At 51.7% G+C, this 13271-nt stretch overlaps 1 protein-coding gene across 2 annotated transcripts in view; it reads left to right on the top strand.

Moving 5' to 3' along the window:
• The window catches only part of sec63 (SEC63 homolog, protein translocation regulator), a 98334-nt gene that overhangs the window by 76998 nt on the left and 8065 nt on the right, over positions 1–13271 (top strand). For both annotated transcript variants that reach the window (XM_065026118.1, XM_065026117.1), the window contains exons 12-14: positions 5528–5673; positions 6570–6717; positions 9901–9983. In XM_065026118.1, coding sequence (XP_064882190.1) covers positions 5528–5673; positions 6570–6717; positions 9901–9983 — 377 coding nt within the window. The remainder of the gene's footprint in view (positions 1–5527; positions 5674–6569; positions 6718–9900; positions 9984–13271) is intronic.

The raw sequence follows: 13271 nt of genomic DNA, 5'->3' as shown, positions 1-13271 counted from the left end.
GGTGGTGTCGATAGAGAACTGTATGAAGCTGACCCAGATGCATGCTGACCTGTGTGTGCAGGGTTCCATGCCCCCAGGCTGGTGTCGATAGAGAACTGTATGAAGCTGACCCAGATGCATGCTGGCCTGTGTGTGCAGGGTTCCATGCCCCCAGGCTGGTGTGGATAGAGAACTGTATGAAGCTGACCCAGATGCATGCTGGCCTGTGTGTGCAGGGTTCCATGCCCCCAGGCTGGTGTCGATTGAGAACTGTATGAAGCTGACCCAGATGAATGCTGACCTGTGTGTGCAGGGTTCCATGCCCCCAGGCTGGTGTCGATAGAGAACTGTATGAAGCTGACCCAGATGCATGCTGGCCTGTGTGTGCAGGGTTCCATGCCCCCAGGCTGGTGTCGATAGAGAACTGTATGAAGCTGACCCAGATTCATGCTGGCCTGTGTGTGCAGGGTTCCATGCCCCCAGGCTGGTGTCGATAGAGAACTGTATGAAGCTGACCCAGATGCATGCTGACCTGTGTGTGCAGGGTTCCATGCCCCCAGGCTGGTGTGGATAGAGAACTGTATGAAGCTGACCCAGATGCATGCTGGCCTGTGTGTGCAGGGTTCCATGCCCCCAGGCTGGTGTCGATAGAGAACTGTATGAAGCTGACCCAGATGCATGCTGGCCTGTGTGTGCAGGGTTCCATGCCCCCAGGGTGGTGTCGATTGAGAACTGTATGAAGCTGACCCAGATGCATGCTGACCTGTGTGTGCAGGGTTCCATGCCCCCAGGCTGGTGTCGATAGAGAACTGTATGAAGCTGACCCAGATGCATGCTGGCCTGTGTGTGCAGGGTTCCATGCCCCCAGGCTGGTGTCGATAGAGAACTGTATGAAGCTGACCCAGATGCATGCTGGCCTGTGTGTGCAGGGTTCCATGCCCCCAGGCTGGTGTGGATAGAGAACTGTATGAAGCTGACCCAGATGCATGCTGGCCTGTGTGTGCAGGGTTCCATGCCCCCAGGCTGGTGTCGATAGAGAACTGTATGAAGCTGACCCAGATGCATGCTGGCCTGTGTGTGCAGGGTTCCATGCCCCCAGGCTGGTGTCGATAGAGAACTGTATGAAGCTGACCCAGATGCATGCTGGCCTGTGTGTGCAGGGTTCCATGCCCCCAGGCTGGTGTCGATAGAGAACTGTATGAAGCTGACCCAGATGCATGCTGGCCTGTGTGTGCAGGGTTCCATGCCCCCAGGCTGGTGTCGATAGAGAACTGTATGAAGCTGACCCAGATGCATGCTGGCCTGTGTGTGCAGGGTTCCATGCCCCCAGGCTGGTGTCGATAGAGAACTGTATGAAGCTGACCCAGATGCATGCTGGCCTGTGTGTGCAGGGTTCCATGCCCCCAGGCTGGTGTCGATAGAGAACTGTATGAAGCTGACCCAGATGCATGCTGGCCTGTGTGTGCAGGGTTCCATGCCCCCAGGCTGGTGTCGATAGAGAACTGTATGAAGCTGACCCAGATGCATGCTGGCCTGTGTGTGCAGGGTTCCATGCCCCCAGGCTGGTGTGGATAGAGAACTGTATGAAGCTGACCCAGATGCATGCTGACCTGTGTGTGCAGGGTTCCATGCCCCCAGGCTGGTGTCGATAGAGAACTGTATGAAGCTGACCCAGATGCATGCTGACCTGTGTGTGCAGGGTTCCATGCCCCCAGGCTGGTGTGGATAGAGAACTGTATGAAGCTGACCCAGATGCATGCTGGCCTGTGTGTGCAGGGTTCCATGCCCCCAGGCTGGTGTCGATAGAGAACTGTATGAAGCTGACCCAGATGAATGCTGACCTGTGTGTGCAGGGTTCCATGCCCCCAGGCTGGTGTCGATAAAGAACTGTATGAAGCTGACCCAGATGCATGCTGGCCTGTGTGTGCAGGGTTCCATGCCCCCAGGCTGGTGTCGATAGAGAACTGTATGAAGCTGACCCAGATTCATGCTGGCCTGTGTGTGCAGGGTTCCATGCCCCCAGGCTGGTGTCGATAGAGAACTGTATGAAGCTGACCCAGATGCATGCTGACCTGTGTGTGCAGGGTTCCATGCCCCCAGGCTGGTGTGGATAGAGAACTGTATGAAGCTGACCCAGATGCATGCTGGCCTGTGTGTGCAGGGTTCCATGCCCCCAGGCTGGTGTCGATAGAGAACTGTATGAAGCTGACCCAGATGCATGCTGGCCTGTGTGTGCAGGGTTCCATGCCCCCAGGGTGTTGTCGATTGAGAACTGTATGAAGCTGACCCAGATGCATGCTGACCTGTGTGTGCAGGGTTCCATGCCCCCAGGCTGGTGTCGATAGAGAACTGTATGAAGCTGACCCAGATGCATGCTGGCCTGTGTGTGCAGGGTTCCATGCCCCCAGGCTGGTGTCGATAGAGAACTGTATGAAGCTGACCCAGATGCATGCTGGCCTGTGTGTGCAGGGTTCCATGCCCCCAGGCTGGTGTCGATAGAGAACTGTATGAAGCTGACCCAGATGCATGCTGGCCTGTGTGTGCAGGGTTCCATGCCCCCAGGCTGGTGTCGATAGAGAACTGTATGAAGCTGACCCAGATGCATGCTGGCCTGTGTGTGCAGGGTTCCATGCCCCCAGGCTGGTGTGGATAGAGAACTGTATGAAGCTGACCCAGATGCATGCTGGCCTGTGTGTGCAGGGTTCCATGCCCCCAGGCTGGTGTCGATAGAGAACTGTATGAAGCTGACCCAGATGCATGCTGGCCTGTGTGTGCAGGGTTCCATGCCCCCAGGCTGGTGTGGATAGAGAACTGTATGAAGCTGACCCAGATGCATGCTGACCTGTGTGTGCAGGGTTCCATGCCCCCAGGCTGGTGTCGATAGAGAACTGTATGAAGCTGACCCAGATGCATGCTGACCTGTGTGTGCAGGGTTCCATGCCCCCAGGCTGGTGTGGATAGAGAACTGTATGAAGCTGACCCAGATGCATGCTGGCCTGTGTGTGCAGGGTTCCATGCCCCAGGCTGGTGTCGATAGAGAACTGTATGAAGCTGACCCAGATGCATGCTGGCCTGTGTGTGCAGGGTTCCATGCCCCCAGGCTGGTGTCGATAGAGAACTGTATGAAGCTGACCCAGATGCATGCTGACCTGTGTGTGCAGGGTTCCATGCCCCCAGGCTGGTGTCGATAGAGAACTGTATGAAGCTGACCCAGATGCATGCTGACCTGTGTGTGCAGGGTTCCATGCCCCCAGGCTGGTGTCGATAGAGAACTGTATGAAGCTGACCCAGATGCATGCTGGCCTGTGTGTGCAGGGTTCCATGCCCCCAGGCTGGTGTGGATAGAGAACTGTATGAAGCTGACCCAGATGCATGCTGGCCTGTGTGTGCAGGGTTCCATGCCCCCAGGCTGGTGTCGATAGAGAACTGTATGAAGCTGACCCAGATGCATGCTGGCCTGTGTGTGCAGGGTTCCATGCCCCCAGGCTGGTGTGGATAGAGAACTGTATGAAGCTGACCCAGATGCATGCTGGCCTGTGTGTGCAGGCTTCCATGCCCCCAGGCTGGTGTCGATAGAGAACTGTATGAAGCTGACCCAGATGCATGCTGGCCTGTGTGTGCAGGGTTCCATGCCCCCAGGCTGGTGTCGATAGAGAACTGTATGAAGCTGACCCAGATGCATGCTGGCCTGTGTGTGCAGGGTTCCATGCCCCCAGGCTGGTGTCGATAGAGAACTGTATGAAGCTGACCCAGATGCATGCTGGCCTGTGTGTGCAGGGTTCCATGCCCCCAGGCTGGTGTCGATAGAGAACTGTATGAAGCTGACCCAGATGCATGCTGGCCTGTGTGTGCAGGGTTCCATGCCCCCAGGCTGGTGTCGATAGAGAACTGTATGAAGCTGACCCAGATGCATGCTGGCCTGTGTGTGCAGGGTTCCATGCCCCCAGGCTGGTGTCGATAGAGAACTGTATGAAGCTGACCCAGATGCATGCTGGCCTGTGTGTGCAGGGTTCCATGCCCCCAGGCTGGTGTGGATAGAGAACTGTATGAAGCTGACCCAGATGCATGCTGACCTGTGTGTGCAGGGTTCCATGCCCCCAGGCTGGTGTCGATAGAGAACTGTATGAAGCTGACCCAGATGCATGCTGGCCTGTGTGTGCAGGGTTCCATGCCCCCAGGCTGGTGTCGATAGAGAACTGTATGAAGCTGACCCAGATGCATGCTGGCCTGTGTGTGCAGGGTTCCATGCCCCCAGGCTGGTGTCGATAGAGAACTGTATGAAGCTGACCCAGATGCATGCTGGCCTGTGTGTGCAGGGTTCCATGCCCCCAGGCTGGTGTCGATAGAGAACTGTATGAAGCTGACCCAGATGCATGCTGGCCTGTGTGTGCAGGGTTCCATGCCCCCAGGCTGGTGTCGATAGAGAACTGTATGAAGCTGACCCAGATGCATGCTGGCCTGTGTGTGCAGGGTTCCATGCCCCCAGGCTGGTGTGGATAGAGAACTGTATGAAGCTGACCCAGATGCATGCTGGCCTGTGTGTGCAGGGTTCCATGCCCCCAGGCTGGTGTCGATAGAGAACTGTATGAAGCTGACCCAGATGCATGCTGGCCTGTGTGTGCAGGGTTCCATGCCCCCAGGCTGGTGTCGATAGAGAACTGTATGAAGCTGACCCAGATGCATGCTGGCCTGTGTGTGCAGGGTTCCATGCCCCCAGGCTGGTGTCGATAGAGAACTGTATGAAGCTGACCCAGATGCATGCTGGCCTGTGTGTGCAGGGTTCCATGCCCCCAGGCTGGTGTCGATAGAGAACTGTATGAAGCTGACCCAGATGCATGCTGGCCTGTGTGTGCAGGGTTCCATGCCCCCAGGCTGGTGTCGATAGAGAACTGTATGAAGCTGACCCAGATGCATGCTGGCCTGTGTGTGCAGGGTTCCATGCCCCCAGGCTGGTGTCGATAGAGAACTGTATGAAGCTGACCCAGATGCATGCTGGCCTGTGTGTGCAGGGTTCCATGCCCCCAGGCTGGTGTCGATAGAGAACTGTATGAAGCTGACCCAGATGCATGCTGGCCTGTGTGTGCAGGGTTCCATGCCCCCAGGCTGGTGTCGATAGATAACTGTATGAAGCTGACCCAGATGCATGCTGGCCTGTGTGTGCAGGGTTCCATGCCCCCAGGCTGGTGTCGATAGAGAACTGTATGAAGCTGACCCAGATGCATGCTGGCCTGTGTGTGCAGGGTTCCATGCCCCCAGGCTGGTGTCGATAGAGAACTGTATGAAGCTGACCCAGATGCATGCTGGCCTGTGTGTGCAGGGTTCCATGCCCCCAGGCTGGTGTCGATAGAGAACTGTATGAAGCTGACCCAGATGCATGCTGGCCTGTGTGTGCAGGGTTCCATGCCCCCAGGCTGGTGTCGATAGAGAACTGTATGAAGCTGACCCAGATGCATGCTGGCCTGTGTGTGCAGGGTTCCATGCCCCCAGGCTGGTGTCGATAGAGAACTGTATGAAGCTGACCCAGATGCATGCTGACCTGTGTGTGCAGGGTTCCATGCCCCCAGGCTGGTGTCGATAGAGAACTGTATGAAGCTGACCCAGATGATCGTCCAGGGTCTGCAGGAGTCCAAGTCTCCTCTGCTTCAGCTTCCTCACTTTGAAGAGGAGCACCTCCGCTACTGCGTCTCCAAGAAGGTACCGTCACCCAGACCACGTTTTGGGCTCTGTGTACAAGGCCTCTTTCTCAATTCATCTTTCCTCTATTCCTTACAATCCTCTCTTCTCACCTTCTCAAAACCCATTGGAGGAAAAAGTCTGAGGGGAGAGGTACCTTGGATCTAGTCGTCCAATAGAGTTGAGAAGGATGCAAGGAGATGGGTTGTGAGGAATTGCAGTAAGACCAATTGAGATGGAGCCATAACACAGTAATTCTCTCCCCTCCTCCCTATACCCTCCCTCCAGTATAAGGTGTGTTACTATGGTAACCAGTATTAGGTGGTAACCAGTACAAGGTGTATTATGGTATGGTAACTATAGTAACCTCTCCCCAGTACAGGGTGCATTATGGTATGGTAACTATAGTAACCTCTCCCCAGTACAAGGTGTATTATGGTATGGTAACTATAGTAACCTCTCCCCAGTACAGGGTGCATTATGGTATGGTAACTATAGTAACCTCTCCCCAGTACAAGGTGTATTATGGTATGGTAACTATAGTAACCTCTCCCCAGTACAAGGTGCATCATGGTATGGTAACTATAGTAACCTCTCCCCAGTACAAGGTGCATTATGGTATGGTAACTATAGTAACCTCTCCCCAGTACAAGGTGCATTATGGTATGGTAACTATAGTAACCTCTCCCCAGTACAAGGTGTATTATGGTATGGTAACTATAGTAACCTCTCCCCAGTACAAGGTGTATTATGGTATGGTAACTATAGTAACCTCTCCCCAGTACAAGGTGTATTATGGTATGGTAACTATAGTAACCTCTCCCCAGTACAAGGTGTATTATGGTATGGTAACTATAGTAACCTCTCCCCAGTACAAGGTGTATTATGGTATGGTAACTATAGTAACCTCTCCCCAGTACAAGGTGCGTAGCCTGCAGGACCTGGTCAGCCTGAAGGACTCGGACCGTCGGAGCATGCTGCGTTTCCTTGGCGAGGAGAAGTATGACGAGGTTATGGCCGTACTCGCCAGCTTCCCGTCCATCACCATGGATACCAAGCTGCAGGGTGAGGTCACGCCCCTTCTCTGAAGTTTGTGTTTGTATTCACTCAATTTTAGTTTCCCTGCAGGCTGTCTCGACAGATACTGGCATGAAACCACATCTAACTGGCTGTCTCAACAGATACTGGCATGAAACCACATCTAACTGGCTGTCTCAACAGATACTGGCATGAAACCACATCTAACTGGCTGTCTCAACAGATACTGGCATGAAACCACATCTAACTGGCTGTCTCAACAGATACTGGCATGAAACCACATCTAACTGGCTGTCTCGACAGATACTGGCATGAAACCACATCTAACTGGCTGTCCCGACAGATACTGGCATGAAACCACATCTAACTGGCTGTCTCGACAGATACTGGCATGAAACCACATCTAACTGGCTGTCTCGACAGATACTGGCATGAAACCACATCTAACTGGCTGTCTCGACAGATACTGGCATGAAACCACATCTAACTGGCTGTCTCGACAGATACTGGCATGAAACCACATCTAACTGGCTGTCTCGACAGATACTGGCATGAAACCACATCTAACTGGCTGTCTCGACAGATACTGGCATGAAACCACATCTAACTGGCTGTCTCGACAGATACTGGCATGAAACCACATCTAACTGGCTGTCTCGACAGATACTGGCATGAAACCACATCTAACTGGCTGTCTCGACAGATACTGGCATGAAACCACATCTAACTGGCTGTCTCGACAGATACTGGCATGAAACCACATCTAACTGGCTGTCTCGACAGATACTGGCATGAAACCACATCTAACTGGCTGTCACAGATACTGGCATGAAACCACATCTAACTGGCTGTCTCAACAGATACTGGCATGAAACCACAAACTGGCTGTCTCCACATCTAACTGGCTGTCTCAACAGATACTGGCATGAAACCACAAACCACAGATACTGGCATGAAACCACATCTAACTGGCTGTCTCGACAGATACTGGCATGAAACCACATCTAACTGGCTGCTGTAACTGGCATGAAACCACATCTAACTGGCTGTCCCGACAGATACTGGCATGAAACCACATCTAACTGGCTGTCTCGACAGATACTGGCATGAAACCACATCTAACTGGCTGTCTCGACAGATACTGGCATGAAACCACATCTAACTGGCTGTCTCGACAGATACTGGCATGAAACCACATCTAACTGGCTGTCTCGACAGATACTGGCATGAAACCACATCTAACTGGCTGTCTAACTGGCTGACAGATACTGGCATGAAACCATCTAACTGGCTGTCCCGACAGATACTGGCATGAAACCACATCTAACTGGCTGTCCCGACAGATACTGGCATGAAACCACATCTAACTGGCTGTCTCGACAGATACTGGCATGAAACCACATCTAACTGGCTGTCTCAACAGATACTGGCATGAAACCACATCTAACTGGCTGTCTCGACAGATACTGGCATGAAACCACATCTAACTGGCTGTCTCGACAGATACTGGCATGAAACCACATCTAACCAGATACTGGCATGAAACCACATCTAACTGGCTGTCTCGACAGATACTGGCATGAAACCACATCTAACTGGCTGTCTCGACAGATACTGGCATGAAACCACATCTAACTGGCTGTCTCGACAGATACTGGCATGAAACCACATCTAACTGGCTGTCTCGACAGATACTGGCATGAAACCACATCTAACTGGCTGTCTCGACAGATACTGGCATGAAACCACATCTAACTGGCTGTCTCGACAGATACTGGCATGAAACCACATCTAACTGGCTGTCTCGACAGATACTGGCATGAAACCACATCTAACTGGCTGTCTAACTGTGTAGAAGGTCCTTACATGACAATAAACAAATGTTAGAAGAGAATAAGGTCTTTGTTTAATTGATAAGAAAACATTTTTTTTCAGGGGAAAACCTGTCTTCTGTTGTCTCTCCAGACCTGGACTGTTACTACTGTCTCATCTCTAACCTGTTGTCTCTCCAGACCTGGACTGTTACTACTGTCTCATCTCTAACCTGTTGTCTCTCCAGTCCTGGACTGTTACTACTGTCTCATCTCTAACCTGTTGTCTCTCCAGACCTGGACTGTTACTACTGTCTCATCTCTAACCTGTTGTCTCTCCAGACCTGGACTGTTACTACTGTCTCATCTCTAACCTGTTGTCTCTCCAGTCCTGGACTGTTACTACTGTCTCATCTCTAACCTGTTGTCTTCTGTTGTCTCTCCAGACCTGGACTGTTACTACTGTCTCATCTCTAACCTGTTGTCTCTCCAGACCTGGACTGTTACTACTGTCTCATCTCTAACCTGTTGTCTTCTGTTGTCTCTCCAGACCTGGACTGTTACTACTGTCTCATCTCTAACCTGTTGTCTCTCCAGTCCTGGACTGTTACTACTGTCTCATCTCTAACCTGTTGTCTCTCTAGACCTGGACTGTTACTACTGTCTCATCTCTAACCTGTTGTCTCTCCAGACCTGGAGTGTTACTACTGTCTCATCTCTAACCTGTTGTCTCTCCAGACCTGGACTGTTACTACTGTCTCATCTCTAACCTGTTGTCTCTCCAGACCTGGACTGTTACTACTGTCTCATCTCTAACCTGTTGTCTCTCCAGACCTGGACTGTTACTACTGTCTCATCTCTAACCTGTTGTCTCTCCAGACCTGGACTGTTACTACTGTCTCATCTCTAACCTGTTGTCTTCTGTTGTCTCTCCAGACCTGGACTGTTACTACTGTCTCATCTCTAACCTGTTGTCTCTCCAGACCTGGACTGTTACTACTGTCTCATCTCTAACCTGTTGTCTTCTGTTGTCTCTCCAGACCTGGACTGTTACTACTGTCTCATCTCTAACCTGTTGTCTCTCCAGACCTGGACTGTTACTACTGTCTCATCTCTAACCTGTTGTCTTCTGTTGTCTCTCCAGTCCTGGACTGTTACTACTGTCTCATCTCTAACCTGTTGTCTCTCTAGACCTGGACTGTTACTACTGTCTCATCTCTAACCTGTTGTCTTCTGTTGTCTCTCCAGTCCTGGACTGTTACTACTGTCTCATCTCTAACCTGTTGTCTCTCCAGACCTGGACTGTTACTACTGTCTCATCTCTAACCTGTTGTCTCTCCAGACCTGGACTGTTACTACTGTCTCATCTCTAACCTGTTGTCTTCTGTTGTCTCTCCAGTCCTGGATGATGAAGACAGCAATAACATCACAGCTGGATCCATCGTCACAGTTACGGTCACCCTGACCAGGAAGAGGATGGCGGTAAGGGTTGGTCGGAGGGAGGGATGGAGGGAGGGGAGGGTTGGATGGAGGGAGGGAGGGAGGGAGGGAGGGGGATGGGGAGGGAGGGATGGATGGATGGAGGGAGGGATGGATGGATGGAGGGAGGGAGGGTTGGATGGATGGAGGGAGGGTTGGATGGATGGAGGGAGGGTTGGATGGAGGGAGGGAGGGAGGGTTGGATGGATGGAGGGAGGGAGGGTTGGAGGGAGGGTTGGAGGGAGGGTTGGAGGGAGGGAGGGTTGGATGGATGGATGGAGGGAGGGAGGGAGGGTTGGAGGGGAGGGAGGGAGGGTTGGATGGAGGGAGGGAGGGAGGGAGGGAGGGTTGGATGGAGGGAGGGATGGATAGAGGGAGGGTTGGAGGGAGGGTTGGATGGAGGGAGGGTTGGATGGAGGGAGGGTTGGATGGAGGGAGGGTTGGATGGAGGGAGGGTTGGATGGAGGGAGGGTTGGATGGATGGATGGAGGGTTGGATGGATGGAGGGAGGGTTGGATGGATGGATGGAGGGTTGGATGGATGGATGGAGGGTTGGATGGAGGGAGGGTTGGATGGATGGACGGATGGATGGAGGGAGGGTTGGATGGATGGAGGGAGGGTTGGTTGGATGGAGGGAGGGAGGGTTGGATGGATGGATTGAGGAGGGAGGGAGGGTTGGATGGATTGATGGAGGGAGGGAGGGTTGGATGGAGGGAGGGAGGGTTGGATGGAGGGTTGGATGGAGGGAGGGAGGGTTGGATGGAGGGAGGGTTGGAGGGTTGGATGGAGGGTTGGATGGAGGGAGGGAGGGTTGGATGGAGGGAGGGTTGGATGGAGGGTTGGAGGGAGGGAGGGATGGTTGGATGGAGGGATGGAGCGAGGGAGGGATGGAGCGAGGATGGAGCGAGGGAGGGAGGGATGGAGGGAGGGAGGGAGGGAGGGTTGGTTGGTTGGATGGAGGGAGGGTTGGTTGGATGGAGGGAGGGTTGGATGGATGGAGGGAGGGTTGGATGGAGGGAGGGTTGGATGGAGGGACGGAGGGTTGGTTGGTCGGACGGACGGAGAGAGGGTTGGAGGGGTAGAGGGAGGGTTGGAGGGGTAGAGGGAGGGTTGGAGGGGTAGAGGGAGGGTTGGAGGGGTGGAGGGAGGGTTGGAGGGGTGGAGAGAGGGGTAGAGGGAGGGTGGGAGGGGTGGAGAGAGGGTGGGAGGGGTGGAGAGAGGGGTGGAGAGAGGGGTAGAGGGAGGGTGGGAGGGGTGGAGAGAGGGTTGGAGGGGTGGAGAGAGGGGTAGAGGGAGGGTTGGAGGGGTGGAGAGAGGGGTAGAGGGAGGGTTGGAGGGGTAGTGGGAGGGTTGGAGGGGTAGAGGGGAGGGTTGGAGGGGTAGAGGGAGGGTTGGAGGGGTAGAGGGAGGGTTGGAGGGGTAGAGGGAGGGTTGGAGGGGTAGAGGGAGGGTTGGAGGGTTGGAGAGGTAGAGGGAGGGTTGGAGGGGTAGAGGGAGGGGTAGAGGGAGGGTTGGAGGGGTAGAGGGAGGGTTGGAGGGGTAGAGGGCGGGTTGGAGGGGTAGAGGGAGGGTTGGAGGGGTTGGAGGGAATTAATCTGTTATTCGATGTGTTTGAATGGTCTAATAGCAATAAAGCCACATTTTTAAATGTTTAACAAATATTAGTATTTTTTATATATACTTCAAGGAGTCTTAAAATTCCAAATCAAATCAAAATTAGGGCTTATGCTTAGTGTAGAGGGCTTAACATAGCAAATGCTTAGTGTAGAGGGCTTAACATAGCAAATGCTTAGTGTAGAGGGCTTAACATAGCAAATGCTTAGTGTAGAGGGCTTAACATAGCAAATGCTTAGTGTAGAGGGCTTAACATAGCAAATGCTTAGTGTAGAGGGCTTAACATAGCAAATGCTTAGTGTAGAGGGCTTAACATAGCAAATGCTTAGTGTAGAGGGCTTAACATAACATAGCAAATGCTTAGTGTAGAGGGCTTAACATAGCAAATGCTTAGTGTAGAGGGCTTAACATAGCAAATGCTTAGTGTAGAGGGCTTAACATAGCAAATGCTTAGTGTAGAGGGCTTAACATAGCAAATGCTTAGTGTAGAGGGCTTAACATAGCAAATGCTTAGTGTAGAGGGCTTAACATAACAAATGCTTAGTGTAGAGGGCTTAACATAGCAAATGCTTAGTGTAGAGGGCTTAACATAGCAAATGCTTAGTGTAGAGGGCTTAACATAACAAATGCTTAGTGTAGAGGGCTTAACATAGCAAATGCTTAGTGTAGAGGGCTTAACATACAAATGCTTAGTGTAGAGGGCTTAACATAGCAAATGCTTAGTGTAGAGGGCTTAACATAGCAAATGCTTAGTGTAGAGGGCTTAACATAGCAAATGCTTAGTTAACATAGCAAATGCTTAGTAGAGGGCTTAACATAGCAAATGCTTAGTGTAGAGGGCTTAACATAGCAAATGCTTAGTGTAGAGGGCTTAACATAGCAAATGCTTAGTGTAGAGGGCTTAACATAGCAAATGCTTAGTGTAGAGGGCTTAACATAGCAAATGCTTAGTGTAGAGGGCTTAACATAGCAAATGCTTAGTGTAGAGGGCTTAACATAGCAAATGCTTAGTGTAGAGGGCTTAACATAGCAAATGCTTAGTGTAGAGGGCTTAACATAGCAAATGCTTAGTGTAGAGGGCTTAACATAACAAATGCTTAGTGTAGAGGGCTTAACATAGCAAATGCTTAGTGTAGAGGGCTTAACATAGCAAATGCTTAGTGTAGAGGGCTTAACATAACAAATGCTTAGTGTAGAGGGCTTAACATAGCAAATGCTTAGTGTAGAGGGCTTAACATAACAAATGCTTAGTGTAGAGGGCTTAACATAACAAACATAGGGCTTAACATAACAAATGCTTAGTGTAGAGGGCTTAACATAACAAATGCTTAGTGTAGAGGGCTTAACATAGCAAATGCTTAGTGTAGAGGGCTTAACATAACAAATGCTTAAGGGCTTAACATAACAAATGCTTAGTGTAGAGGGCTTAACATAACAAATGCTTAGTGTAGAGGGCTTAACATAACAAATGCTTAGTGTAGAGGGCTTAACATAACAAATGCTTAGTGTAGAGGGCTTAACATAGCAAATGCTTAGTGTAGAGGGCTTAACATAACAAATGCTTAGTGTAGAGGGCTTAACATAGCAAATGCTTAGTGTAGAGGGCTTAACATAACAAATGCTTAGTGTAGAGGGCTTAACATAACAAATGCTTAGTGTAGAGGGCTTAACATAACA

Source organism: Oncorhynchus nerka, linkage group LG13, assembly GCF_034236695.1.
Source record: "Oncorhynchus nerka isolate Pitt River linkage group LG13, Oner_Uvic_2.0, whole genome shotgun sequence".
NCBI classification, from domain to species: Eukaryota; Metazoa; Chordata; class Actinopteri; order Salmoniformes; family Salmonidae; genus Oncorhynchus; species Oncorhynchus nerka.
The sequence above is the reverse complement of the archived record's forward strand: the minus strand, read 5'-3'. Positions and strand labels throughout refer to the sequence as shown.